The sequence below is a fragment of the Bos grunniens genome, chromosome 4, assembly GCF_055505025.1.
Source record: "Bos grunniens cultivar Pamir isolate PY7600 chromosome 4, Bosgru_T2T1.0, whole genome shotgun sequence".
In the NCBI taxonomy this organism is placed as follows: Eukaryota; Metazoa; Chordata; class Mammalia; order Artiodactyla; family Bovidae; genus Bos; species Bos grunniens.
Window position 1 is genome coordinate 89,953,980 of NC_141168.1, and position 12,983 is coordinate 89,966,962.

At 39.2% G+C, this 12,983-nt stretch overlaps 1 protein-coding gene across 2 annotated transcripts in view; it reads right to left on the bottom strand.

The window, feature by feature from the left end:
* The window catches only part of DNAH11 (dynein axonemal heavy chain 11), a 369,573-nt gene that overhangs the window by 331,956 nt on the left and 24,634 nt on the right, over window positions 1-12,983 (bottom strand). For both annotated transcript variants that reach the window (XM_086397406.1, XM_086397407.1), the window contains exon 8: window positions 12,718-12,885. In XM_086397406.1, the coding sequence (XP_086253532.1) occupies window positions 12,718-12,885 (168 nt within the window). The remainder of the gene's footprint in view (window positions 1-12,717; window positions 12,886-12,983) is intronic.

A 12,983-nucleotide genomic window follows, 5' to 3' on the forward strand; every position in this document is an offset into this window, starting at 1 on the left:
AGGAATAATAACAATAACGACGGCTAACATTTATTCAGTTCTATTTTAAATGTTTTACATTATTAGCTCAATTCTAACAATATATAATGTAGGTAATATTTTTCCCATTTTATGGGCAACAAAATAAACTCTGAGAAGTTTATGTCCACAGTCATACCACTAGTTGACAGCAGGGCCAGAATTTAAAACCAGGTAACCTGGCTTCATTGGAAAAGACTCTGATGCTGGGAGGGATTGGGAGCAAGAGGAGAAGGGGACGACAGAGGATGAGATGGCTGGATGGCATCACTGACTCGATGGACGTCTCAGTGAACTCCGGGAGTTGGTGATGGACAGGGAGGCCTGGCGTGCTGCGATTCATGGGGTCGCAAAGAGCTGGACACGACTGAGCGACTGATCTGATCTGATCTGAACCTGGCTCCAGAGCCCACACTCCAACCATGATTTTGGATGTTTCTATGAAGGAATGCACCTTATGCTAAATTTAATACACACTAGAAAATAGTGTAACAGCACAGTTCTAGAGCACTGTGCATCATACACAGCAACGTCTTATTTAGCATCAAGAGGAAGTCTCTACTTTTGAATGAAGGCCAAACAGTCTCTTCATTCAAGGATCACTGACCTTTAAAAGTAGACACAAATGCCCAACAAGTTGTAACAAGCCTACCTTGCCCCTCATCTCAGTGTGGCAACAAGGAACATACAACTTAAGATCCTCAAACATTATTTGAACAATTAACAAATAATCAACATCTCAGTTCAGTTCAGTTGCTCAGTCGTGTCTGACTCTTTGCAACCCCAGGGACTGCAGCAGGCCAGGATTCCCTGTCCATCACCAACTCCCAGAGCTTGCTCAAACTCACGTCCATCAAGTCAGTGATGCCATCCAACCATTAGGGAAGGAACAAATACTTATTTCCCATAACAGATCTCTCTCCTAACCTCTCCTGTCAGCTCAGCCTGAATTCAGAATTGCTGAGGGGACATCTCCCTCAGGAAATCCCCCAGATAACTCAAATTTATTATATACAAAGGCTTCCCTGGTGGCTCAGATGGCAAAGAATCTGTCTGCAATGAAGGAGACCAGGATTCGACCCCTGGATTGGACAGATCCCCTGGAGTAGGAAATGGCAACCCAGTCCAACATTCTTGCCTAGAAAATCCTAAAGGAGCCTGGTGGGCTATAGTCCATGGAGTTGCCAAATGGGAACTCATCCTCTCTATAAAGACACTCCTCATTCTATAAACCCTAACAAAAACTCTGGCAATCTCTTTGACTTCTTCCTCTCTTGCTCAAAGTGTTATCTGTCTTTTCTCCTATGTATTCTCCATCGTCCAGGCATCACCCTCATCTCAATCACCATTACCACTTGGCTAGACTTCTGTTTATCATATTTAAACAGCTCTCTTTACCTTTAATCTCACCTCTCCCATCATTCTCTAAACTGCAATCTAAACAAGCTTTCTAAAATAGAAATCATATGTCACTCTCGTACTAGTAATTCTCCATGTCTCAGTACGGAATCCTTAACTTTTTAGGGTGAAGTCTCACAGTCTTAGCCTCATCTACAAGGTCCTTTGTGATGTGAACCCTACTTACTCCTCCTGACTATTCCAGCGTCTCTTCCTCTTCACACTCTCGGATCTAGCCAGGCCTGCCTTGTCACACTGGTGCTCTGTGTATAACCCAATTTTCTCTAATCACTTTCTTTTCACCTACTCCTCACCTGCTTCATTTCTATCTATTTTTCCAGTTCTACTTATCTTTCAGGCATTGTCTCAGTTTCCCTTTCACCTCCCCTGGAAAGGGGCCCTTCACAAATACTCCCATGGCACACAGCACTTTTCATACCCTGGCACTGAGCACTCTGTGTAACTGACTACCTGGATTCTCCCACTGGGTTTTAATCTATGAGTAATGTACCCAGGTTTCTTCTCACAGGGACAGTACCAATATTTAACATTCCCAGCGCATAGCTGTTTCTCAATCTTATTAGAGAATAAACAATATACTGGTGCTACTCAAAACCATTTTTTCTATATTCTAGAAACTCCTAAATTGCCCTTATTAGTAACATGAGAAATTCTGACGTTTTAGGTAGAGAAATATCATGGTCTAATTTAGCTCTTAATAGGCAATCAAGTTGCTGTGTGAAGAACAGATGTGATGGAGCCAATACAGGGCCTGAAGGAGAGGTTTAGGAGCAAAGGCAATAACCTGGCTCAGAGATGAGATCTGTATATATTTTCAGGGTGATATATTCTCAGGGTTTATATGACAGAACCTGATGCTTACTTATCATGAGAAAAGAGTAAGATCATGGATGGCTCCTATATTTTCCACTAAGCAGTATACTATATGGAGTATTTTTGAGTTGAAGAATACAAGGAAGAATAGGCTTGGGGAGAGGTAAAGCATGCTGGTGATGTCTATTAAATATACAAGTGGAGATGTTGAGTAGGCAGCCAAATATACGCTTTGTGTTTGGGATATAAGGAGGTCCTTTCCATTATGTATAATGTCCTTGAGGCTTTTGGTAGCTATTCTTTATCAATTTGAGGAAGGTCCCGCTATTCCTATTTCTGAGAATTTTTTTCCCCATCATGAATGGATGTTGAATATGGTCAAAAACCTAATGCATCAAAGTTTTTAAATTGCTAAACTATTACAAAGGGGGCAAGAACATACCATGGAGAAAAGACAGTCTTTTTAACATGTGGTGCTGGGAAAACTGGACAGCTACATGTAAAAGAATGCAATCAGAACACTCCCTAACACCACACAGAAGAATAAACTCAAAATGGATTAAAGACCTAAATGCAAAGCCAGAAACTATAAAATTCTTAGTGGAAAATATAGGGAGAACATTCTCTGACATAAATCTATATCTCTATCTTTTTGGATCTACCTCGGAGAGTCATGAAAATAAAAACAAAAATAAATACATGGGACCTAATTAAACTTAAAAACTTCTGCACAGCAGAGGAAACCATAAACAAAATGAAAAGACAACCCAAAGAATAGGAGAAAATATTTGCAAGTGACCAACAAGGTATTAATCTCCCAAATATACAAATAGTTCATGTAGCTCAATATCAAGAAAACCCCCAAACAATCCAATAAAAAATGGGCAGAAGATCTAAACAGACATTTCTTCAAAGAAGGCAGACAGATGGTCAAAAAGCACATGAAAAGATGCTCAATATCACTAATTATCAGAGAACTGCAAATCAAAACTGCAATGAGGTATCACCTCACACCTGTCAGAATGTCCATCATCAAAAAATCTACAATAAATGTTGGAAAGGGTGTGAAGAAAAGGGCACCCTCTTATACTGTAGGTATGAATATAAATTTGTACAACCATTATGGAGAACTGTATGGAGAATCCTTAAAAAGCTAAAACTAAAACCACAGTATGATCCAGCACTCCCACTCCTGGGTGTATACTTGGAGAAAATCATAATTTGAAAAGATACATGCACACCTATACATGCAGCACTATAACAGCCAAGACATGCTGCTGCTGCTGCTAAGTTGCTTCAGTCGTGTCCAACTCTGTGCGACCTCACAGACGGCAGCCCACCAGGCTCCCCCGTCCCTGGGATTCTCCTAAATGTCCATTGACAGAGGAATGGATAAGAGAGATGTGGTACATATACATACAATGGAATATCACTCAGCCATAAACAATGAAGTAACGCCATTTACAGCAACATGGATGGACCTGGATATCACCATACTAAGTGAAGTCAGACGGAGAAACACAGAAGTCATATTCTATCACTTGTAAGTGGAATCTAATTTTAGAAATGATACAAATGGGGAATTCCCTAGCAGTCCAGTGGTTAGGACTCCATGTTTCCACTGCAGGAGACACAAGTTTGATCCCTGGTCAGGGAACTAAGCGGAGAAGGCAAATGGCACCCCACTCCAGTACTCTTGCCTGGAAAATCCCATGGGCGGAGGAGCCTGGTGGGCTGCAGTCAATGGGGTCTCGAAGAGTCGGACACAACTGAGCGACTTCACTTTCACTTTTCACTTTCATGCATTGGAGAAGGAAATGGCAACCCACTCCAGTGTTCTTGCCTAGAGAATCCCAGGGACGGGGGAGCCTGGTGGGCTGCCGTCTATGGGGTCGCACAGAGTTGGACACGACTGAAGTGACTTAGCAACTTAGCATCTTAGGGAACTAAGATCCGGCATACTGTGTATGTGCTTAGTCGCTCAGTGGTGTTCAACTCTTTGTAACCCCATGGACTATAGCCCACCAGGCTCCTCTGTCCTTGGGGATTCTCCAAGCAAGAATACCGGAGTGGATTGCCATGCCCTCCTTCAAGGGATCTTCCCACCCAGGGGGATCGAACCCAAATCTCCCGCATTGCAGGCAGATTCTTTACTGACTGAGCCACCAAGGAAGCCCAAGAACACTGGAGTAGGTGGCCTATCTCTCCTCCAGGGGATCTTCCCAACCCAGGAATTGAACCGGGGTCTCCTGCATTGCAGGTGGATTCTTTACCAGCTGATCTACCAGGAAAGCCCGCATGTGCAGCACAGCCAAAAAAAAGAGATACAAATGAACTTATTTACAACTCAAAAACAGACTCAGAGATCTCAAAATCAAACTTGTGGTTACCAAAGGGGAAACATGACAGGAAGTGATAAATTAAGAGACTAGGATTGACATATACACATGACTATATGTAAAATAGATAATAGGGACCTACTGTATAGCAGAGGAAACTCTACTCAATATTCTGTAATAATCTATACGGGAAAAGAATCTGAAATATATATACATATATATATACACACACACTATATACACTTTATCACTAAAAAATACTGACCATCATCTGAGCCTTAATGAATCATAGTAACAATGTCAAAGATCACAGATCACCATAACAAATATAGTAATAACAAAGAAGTTTGAGATATTGTGAAATTTTCTAAAATGTGACCAACACAAAGCAAGCAGGTGTTACTGCAAAAATGATACTGATCAGTACAGGGTTGCAACGAACCTTCAATCTGTAAAGAAACAAAAACAGATGAATGGATAAGAAAGCTGTGGTACATATACACAATGGAGTATTACTCAGCCATTAAAAAGAATACATTTGAATCAGTTCTAATGAGATGGATGAAACTGGAACCTATTACACAGAGTGAAGTAAGCCAGAAAGAAAAACACCAATACAGTATACTAACGCATATATATGGAATTTAGAAAGATGGTAACAATAACCCTGTGTATGAGACAGCAAAAGAGATACCGATGTATAGATCAGTCTTATGGACTCTGTGGGAGAGGGAGAGGGTGGGGAGATTTGGGAGAATAGCATTGAAACATGTATAATATCATGTATGAAACGAGTCGCCAGTCCAGGTTCGATGCACGGTACTGGATGCTTGGGGCTGGTGCACTGGGACGACCCAGAGGGAGGGTAGGGGAAGGAGGTGGGAGGAGGGTTCACGATGGGGAACGAGGGTACACCTGTGGCGGATTCATTTCAATATTTGGCAAAACTAATACAATATTGTAAAGTTTAAAAATAAAATAAAACTAAAAAAAAAAGAAAAAGAAAAACAAAAACCCCACAGGATCTGGCAAGCGCAAACGGAAAAATGAGGGATGCCTGTAATTCTTCAATATTTGGTAGAATTCTCCAGTGAAACACCCCAGGCATCAATATTTTCTTTGGGGGAAGTTTTTAAATACAAATCCAATTTTTCTCACCCTCACAAGAAAAAAAAATTTTTTTAAGTATCTGTGATGACAGATGTTAAGTAAACTTACTGTGATAATCATTTCACAACATATACACGTAACAAATTATGCTGTACACCTAAAACTAATATAATGTAACATGTCGATTATATCTCAATTTTCAATATTTCATATTGGGTGAGTTGTGGTAATTTGAATTTTTTGAGGAATTGTTTTATTTAATCAAAGTTATCAAATTTATGTATAGAGGTTATTCTTTTGTTTGTTTTTTGGTATTACCCATTATTCTTTTGATATCTGCAAAACATGTAATGGTAGCTCTTTTTCACTCCTGACATTGGTAATTTTTTTTTCTTTGTAGTCTTTGTAGAGTTTTGTCTTTTCAAAGAACTAACTCTTAGCTTCACTGACTTTATTATTCGTTTTCAACATCATTGATTTCTGCTCTTCCCTTCTGATTTTTCCCTTCTTTCTGATTTGTGTCTATTTGCTCTCATTTTTTTCTAGGTTCTTAGGGTAGAAACATTACTGATTTGATATTTTCCTCTTTTTTAATGTATGCAGTTAGTGCTATAAATTTCCCTCATAACTGCTTTAAGCTGTTCCTACAAATTCTGAAATACTGTATTTTCATTTCATTCATTTTCATTCAGTCCTCTGTTTTATTTCCCTTGAGACTACTACTTCGATTCACAGAATACTTAGAAATGTGATCTTTGGCTTTTAAGTGTTTAGAGCTTTCCCTGTCATGTTTCTATTACTGATTTCTAGTTTGATTCCATTGTCATCTATGAACGTACTCTGTATGAGTTCATTCCTCCCACAAGCAGTGAGTCAAACAAGAAATCACCTGGGAAATTAAGAACACCTTGACATAAATGGGGGGAAAAAAAAAAAGCCCAACAAAGTCAAACTTAAGGAATACATCAGAAACAGTATTAAGGGAAAAATTATCACTATAAACATATACATTAAAAAAGGGGGATCTTAACTGAATAACCTAACTTTACACGTTACTAATACCAAAGCTAGCAGAGGAAAGGGAAAAATATCAAGATCAAAGTGGAGATAAATGAAGTCAATAACAGAAAAACAGAAAAAGCAACAAAACCAAAAATTTCATTCTTTGGGAAAAAATGAAATTGACATTTAGACAGACTGACTAAAGAAAAAAGAGGGAAACAAAATTACTAAAATGAAACCTGAGTAATTACTACCAAATTTACAGAAGTAAAAAGAACCATAAAAATGTTTTATGAACAATTTTATAACAAATTTGGAGAAGGCAATGGCACCCCACTCCAGTACTCTTGCCTGGAAAATGCCATGGACGGAGGAGCCTGGTAGGCTGCAGTCCATGGGGTCGCTAAGAGTCGGACACGACTGAGCAACTTCACTTTCACTTTTCACTTTCATGCATTGGAGAAGGAAATGGCAACCCACTCCAGTGTTCTTGCCTGGAGAATCCCAGGGACGGGGGAGCCTGGTGGGCTGCCGTCTATGGGGTTGCACAGAGTCGGACACGACTGAAGTGACTTAGCAGCAGCAGCAGTATAACAAATTATGTAACAGATGAAATGGACAAATAAAGAAATATACAACCTACCATGACTGAATAATGAAGTAACAGAAAAACTAAATAGGCCTATAACTAGTACAGAGACTAGTCATCAAAAACTTCCAAAAATAACAAAAAATGCCTAGGACCAGATAGCTTTCTGGTAACCACCACCAAACACTTAAAGAAGTATTGACACCAATCCTCCTCAAAAATCCTCTTGGGAAAAAGTGAAGAGGGAACACTTCCTAACTCATCTTATAAAGCATATACTGCCCTGATACCAAAGCCAAATAAAGACATGACACGAATATTACAGACAGGGATCCCTTATAGATACTGATATAAACACTCTCAACAAAAGCTAGCAAATAGTATCCAGCAGCATGTCAAAAGGACCACACACCATGCCCAGTGGATTTATCTGCAGAATGCAAAGATGGCAAATGAAATCAATAACAGACCATATTAACGGAATGAAGGAAAAAGACGCCGTGATCATCTCAATTGATGCAGAAAAAAATGACAAAATTCAGCACCCTTTAATGATAAAAACGCTCAAACTAGAAATGCTACAGGTCATCAACATGATAAAGGCCATCTATGAAGATCCCTCAGTTCATACCACACTCGATGGTGAAAGGCAAAGCAGTCCCGATAGGATGACAAGCGTGACAAGGATGTTTCACTCCCACCACTTCTATTCAACAAAGCATGGGAAGCACTAGCTAGAGCAATTAGGTGAGAAAAAGAAATAAGAAGTAATCAAACTGGAAAGAGATAGGTAAAATTGTCTCTTTTAATAGATGACATGATTTGACATACAGAAAACTCTGAAGATTCTGCACCAAAGATAAAAAACGCAGCAAAGATGCAGGGTGCAAAATCAGCATGCAAAAATCAGTTGTACTTCTATACATTAGTTATGAACAACAAAGCTGGTCATATAGTTTTGTTCATATACCTTACAAGATATACAAAAAATAACTCAATATTTACCAAATACCTAAATATAAGAGCTAAAAGTATAAACCTCTGAGGAGAAAATATTGGACAAAATCTTTAGAACATAGGATTTGGTAATCACTTCTTAGATATGACACCAAAAGCACAGACAACAAAAGAAAATATTTGACTTGATCAAAATTAAAAACTTTTGTGCATGAAAGGACAGTTTCATGGGTATCAGTATCCAATAACCCATGGAATGGAAGAAAGCATTTTCAAATCATACACGGGATAAGGGATTAATGTCCAGTATTCTTTGAATTATTTTTTTTTTCCGTTCTAAAATTCCAATTTTTTTTATATCTTCTATTTCTTTGGTGAAAATTTCTATTTCTTCACTGAGGTTATTTTTTATTTGTTTCATTACGTTGATAATTGCTTACTGAAGCATTTTTAGCATGGCTCTATAAAACCCTGTCAGATAATTCTAACATGTCTTAGCTTGATGCTGCCATCTATTAGTTGTCTCTTTTTGCTCAGTTGAGATCTTCCTGGTTCTTAGTATAATAAGAAATTTGTCATTGTGAGGAGCTCCTATTATGGCTGAGTGTACCAGCAGGCAAGACATGAAAATCCCGTAGATGACTAAGGACAAATTTATGTAACTAAAATTTTTAAATACTATATACTGTAATAGCAAAAGAATAAAGAGTTAAGAAGACTAGAACAGATCTGAGAACTAATTGTAGAAACTGGAACACAAACTAGTATAGATTAATAACTACTTTCAAAGTGAATTTTAGATCCTAGAGTAATGACGGGCTAGGTATCTGGATCAACCTTCCTACTACAAACTAGTAGCTAAAGGAACATAGCCACAGCATCTTGGGTCCCTGCACCTCAGGGTACAGGTCTGCAGCCTGAGTTCCCCCATTGCCCCAGATGAACTTACTGACTTCTTTTCTATGAGGATGCAAGGAGGGAGACAAACACTAACGAGCGAACATGGCACAGCAAAAACGTAGCAAAAACTCTCTCTAGGCTGAGAGTTCCGAGTTGGAACTTCTGCTTCACTCCCTGAGAACTGTGTAATCTCCGGTAGTTTACTTGCCTGTGTAAACTACCTGTGGTTACTCTCAGGGTTACAGTAAGAATTAAGCAGGAATGTGTATAAAGCTTTGGCACGATGTCTGGCATCCAACATTTGTTCAGTAAATATTAACAAACTCCGAATAACTGACTCTAGTGGAGCCAAGGGCTTACTTTCAAGAACATCCACCTTCCTTGCGTAGCTATCTGGGGAATTTTATTTAATTAAGCCACACTTCAGAATGTTGGTTGAACCTAACCGTTGAACCTAAAGTCACCTGCCCATCAGTTAAACACAAACAGTTAAGAAAGCATTCCTCTTGTCAAGTTCAATTTAATACAGTATCACTGTGTATACTCCCTAACATCCAACTTGCTAAGAGACTACAACTTAATGATTTCCACCACTAAAAAGAAATGATAATTATGCAACATGATACGGGTGTTAATTATCACTACAATGGCTTTTAAAATACATAAATGCTTCAAATTAGCATGTTATATACCTTAAACGGGAGAAGGCAATGGCACCCCACTCCAGTACTGTTGCCTGGAAAATCCCATGGATGGAGGAGCCTGGTAGGCTGCAGTCCCTGGGGTTGCTAAGAGTCAGACACGACAGAGCGACTTCACTTTCACTTTCCACTTTCATGCATTGGAGAAGGAAATGGCAACCACTCCAGTGTTCTTGCCTGGAGAATCCCATGGACGGAGAAGCCTGGTAGGCTGCAGTCCATGGGGTCGCACAGAGTCGGACACGACTGAAGCGACTTGGCAGCATACCTTAAACATCTACAATATTCCATGTTTCAATTAATTAATTAAGAAAGCAAGTCTCTCCCCATAATTGCCTAGATCTCAAATAGTCCCACAGGAAGAAATCAAAGCAAATACCTAAAGTGACCTTTAAATTCAGTATTAACAATTCAGAAACTGAAGGACACATTAATGGACACACCTGAGGCCCCCCTCTTCTGTCAACAGACCACAGTGGCAGAACTTCTGATAAATAAAGGCTCAAAGCCTGTCTGATAGGCTTGAGATTAATCAAGAGAGAGAAATCAGTAACAGCATTTCTAAAAACAAACTAGCAGTCACTGTTTCTTTAATTTACTGGAACATATGTAAGCCATTTCTACACCAAAGGGCAGGAAGGCTGACATGACGCACAAGACTGCTACATCCGCACTGCTCAATGGGCATCAGGTGTGCGCATCGGGAGAGCAAGGGCATGGGCTGGGCACGTGTCAAGGAATACACCACTATGAATATGTGAGTTTGGAGGCAGTTTGTTGGCTACAGTATTGTCTCCTAAAAACTACCAACTGATTTCATCATCAAATTTCACTGACTTCCCTGGTGGCTCAAACAGTAGAGCATCTGCATACAATGCAGGAGACCCAGGTTTGATCCCTGGGTCGGGAATATCTCCTGGAGAAGGAAATAGCAACCCATTCCAGTACTCTTGCCTGGAAAATTCCATGGACAGAGGAACCTGGTGGGCTGCAGTCCATGGGGTCGGGCAAAGAGTCGGACACGACTGAGCGACTTCACTTCATCATCAAAACCAGAACACAATGAACTCAGCTGTTCAACACATGAACAGCTTAGTCAAGCCAAAAAGAAATAATCACTGCAATATTCTGAGGCAACACTGATAACCAAGACACATTAAACAAAAAGAAAGGTCATCTTTGATATAAGCACACCAATTAACTGAATTTATAGTTAATTCACATTTTGATTTCATGGAATAACCAAAGTCAAGATAATCAGACCGGAGGTTGAAAGAGAACTTCAAGGGAAGGCTATAGATGTCTCCAACCTTTGGAGATCAGAGGTAAGCCTTGTTCTTTTCAATTACAAAATAAACGGGGCTTCAAAATACTAAATACAAATACCAGACATATATATCTGAAATATATATATATATATAATATGTATTTGTATATATATTAATGGCATGCTGAAAACCTACCAGGATTTGTAATCGTGAATAAATCAAGACCCTCCTGCAACTCGAAGGCACCTGAGGGTCTGCACAACGTGGGTCTCACACTCCACTGTTCAGTTGCTCAGAAGAGCTAAACCAAGTCCCCCCAAGAGTCCCATTCTGTCCACATTCCCTGAGTGCCTGCCACGTGCCAGGCATCTTACCAGGCTCTGGGGAAGAGCTCAGGCTATTCATCACCACAGATCTGGATTTCTCTTACTTTTCCACAAATTAGCAGGACACACAATGGCTATATCATTCTTATTATTAACTCCACTTCCCAAAAGCTGTCAACAGTTCAGAGGGATTCACTTGCAGACCATGTCCTTACAAAGCTAACACACTGTACTTGTATATTTCAAAGAGTCAATTATTTGACCAAATATAAACATAATAGTGAATAAATCCACATTCCACAAAAAACAATGAGGATGAGAGCTAATTATTATTTTTTGTTTTTGATACCTGGGCTTCACTATCATGGCAAAACACTAAAATGAAGCTATTTTTATCCCAGAGCTGCAGTGGCATTCACAGGAAACTCCCGGCCCCTAACCTGGGGCAGTAACAGAAAACAGAAGCAGTTTAAACCTGAAAAGCTTCCCTCTTTTCCCTGAGATTAGTAATATGAAATTAACAATTATATCCTAAGAACAACAAAAAGGAGACTGTATAATGAAACAGTGTAAACTCCCGGTCCCTAACCTGTGGCAGTAACAGAAAACAGAAGCAGTGTAAACCTGAAAAGCTTCCCTCTTTTCCCTGAGATTAGTAATAGGAAATTAACAATTATGTCCTAAGAACAACAAAAAGGAGACTATATAATGAAACAGTGTAAACTCCCGGCCCCTAACCTGGGGCAGTAACAGAAAACAGAAGCAGTGTAAACCTGAAAAGCTTCCCTCTTTTCCCTGAGATTAGTAATATGAAATTAACAATTATCTCCTAAGAACAACAAAAAGGAGACTATATAATGTTAATAATATATGCAACAAATGAGGTGAAACTAAATATTCAAGTAGATGAAAAATATACTTAATGGTTCAAGAAAAGACGAAAATAAAACATGCAAGTTACACAGACCCCAGATAATCAGATCAAGATGAGTTAATATGGTAAGTTTTCAATACACACCAACAAGAAACAAGTCCAGACGGAGGTCCACTGTTACCTTATCAGAAATAGTTTAAAATATTCCCAACTGAAAATGCAAAGGCCTAAGTCTAGTCCCTGCTCTATCATGAAATAGATGAGAGAATCCAGGCAAGCCATTTCACCTCTTTCATCCGAGAGAGGCTGGACTGGAGAGAACCTATTATCACTGTGACCTACTGTCCTTCCCAGCTTTAAAGTAAGATCTATGAAATGAAAACACAAAGCTACAGCATTACCATGTTATTGTAATCAGATGGGTCATACGTGCGCTGTTTAAAAATCTTCCAGTGTTTCATAAATTCTTCACTCATCTCATAGATCTGTCCATTTAAAATTGCTCCCTTGGTACCGCCAAATTCAAGTCTTTCCAGCTTTTCAAATTCCAATATGGTGACAAATATATCCTTTGAAAAAACACAGTAAAGATCTTTCCACCCTCTTGAGTAGGAAAAGAACATTTTAAAGATTCAAAGAAAGAAATTTCCCAGCATTCAAAATTGGT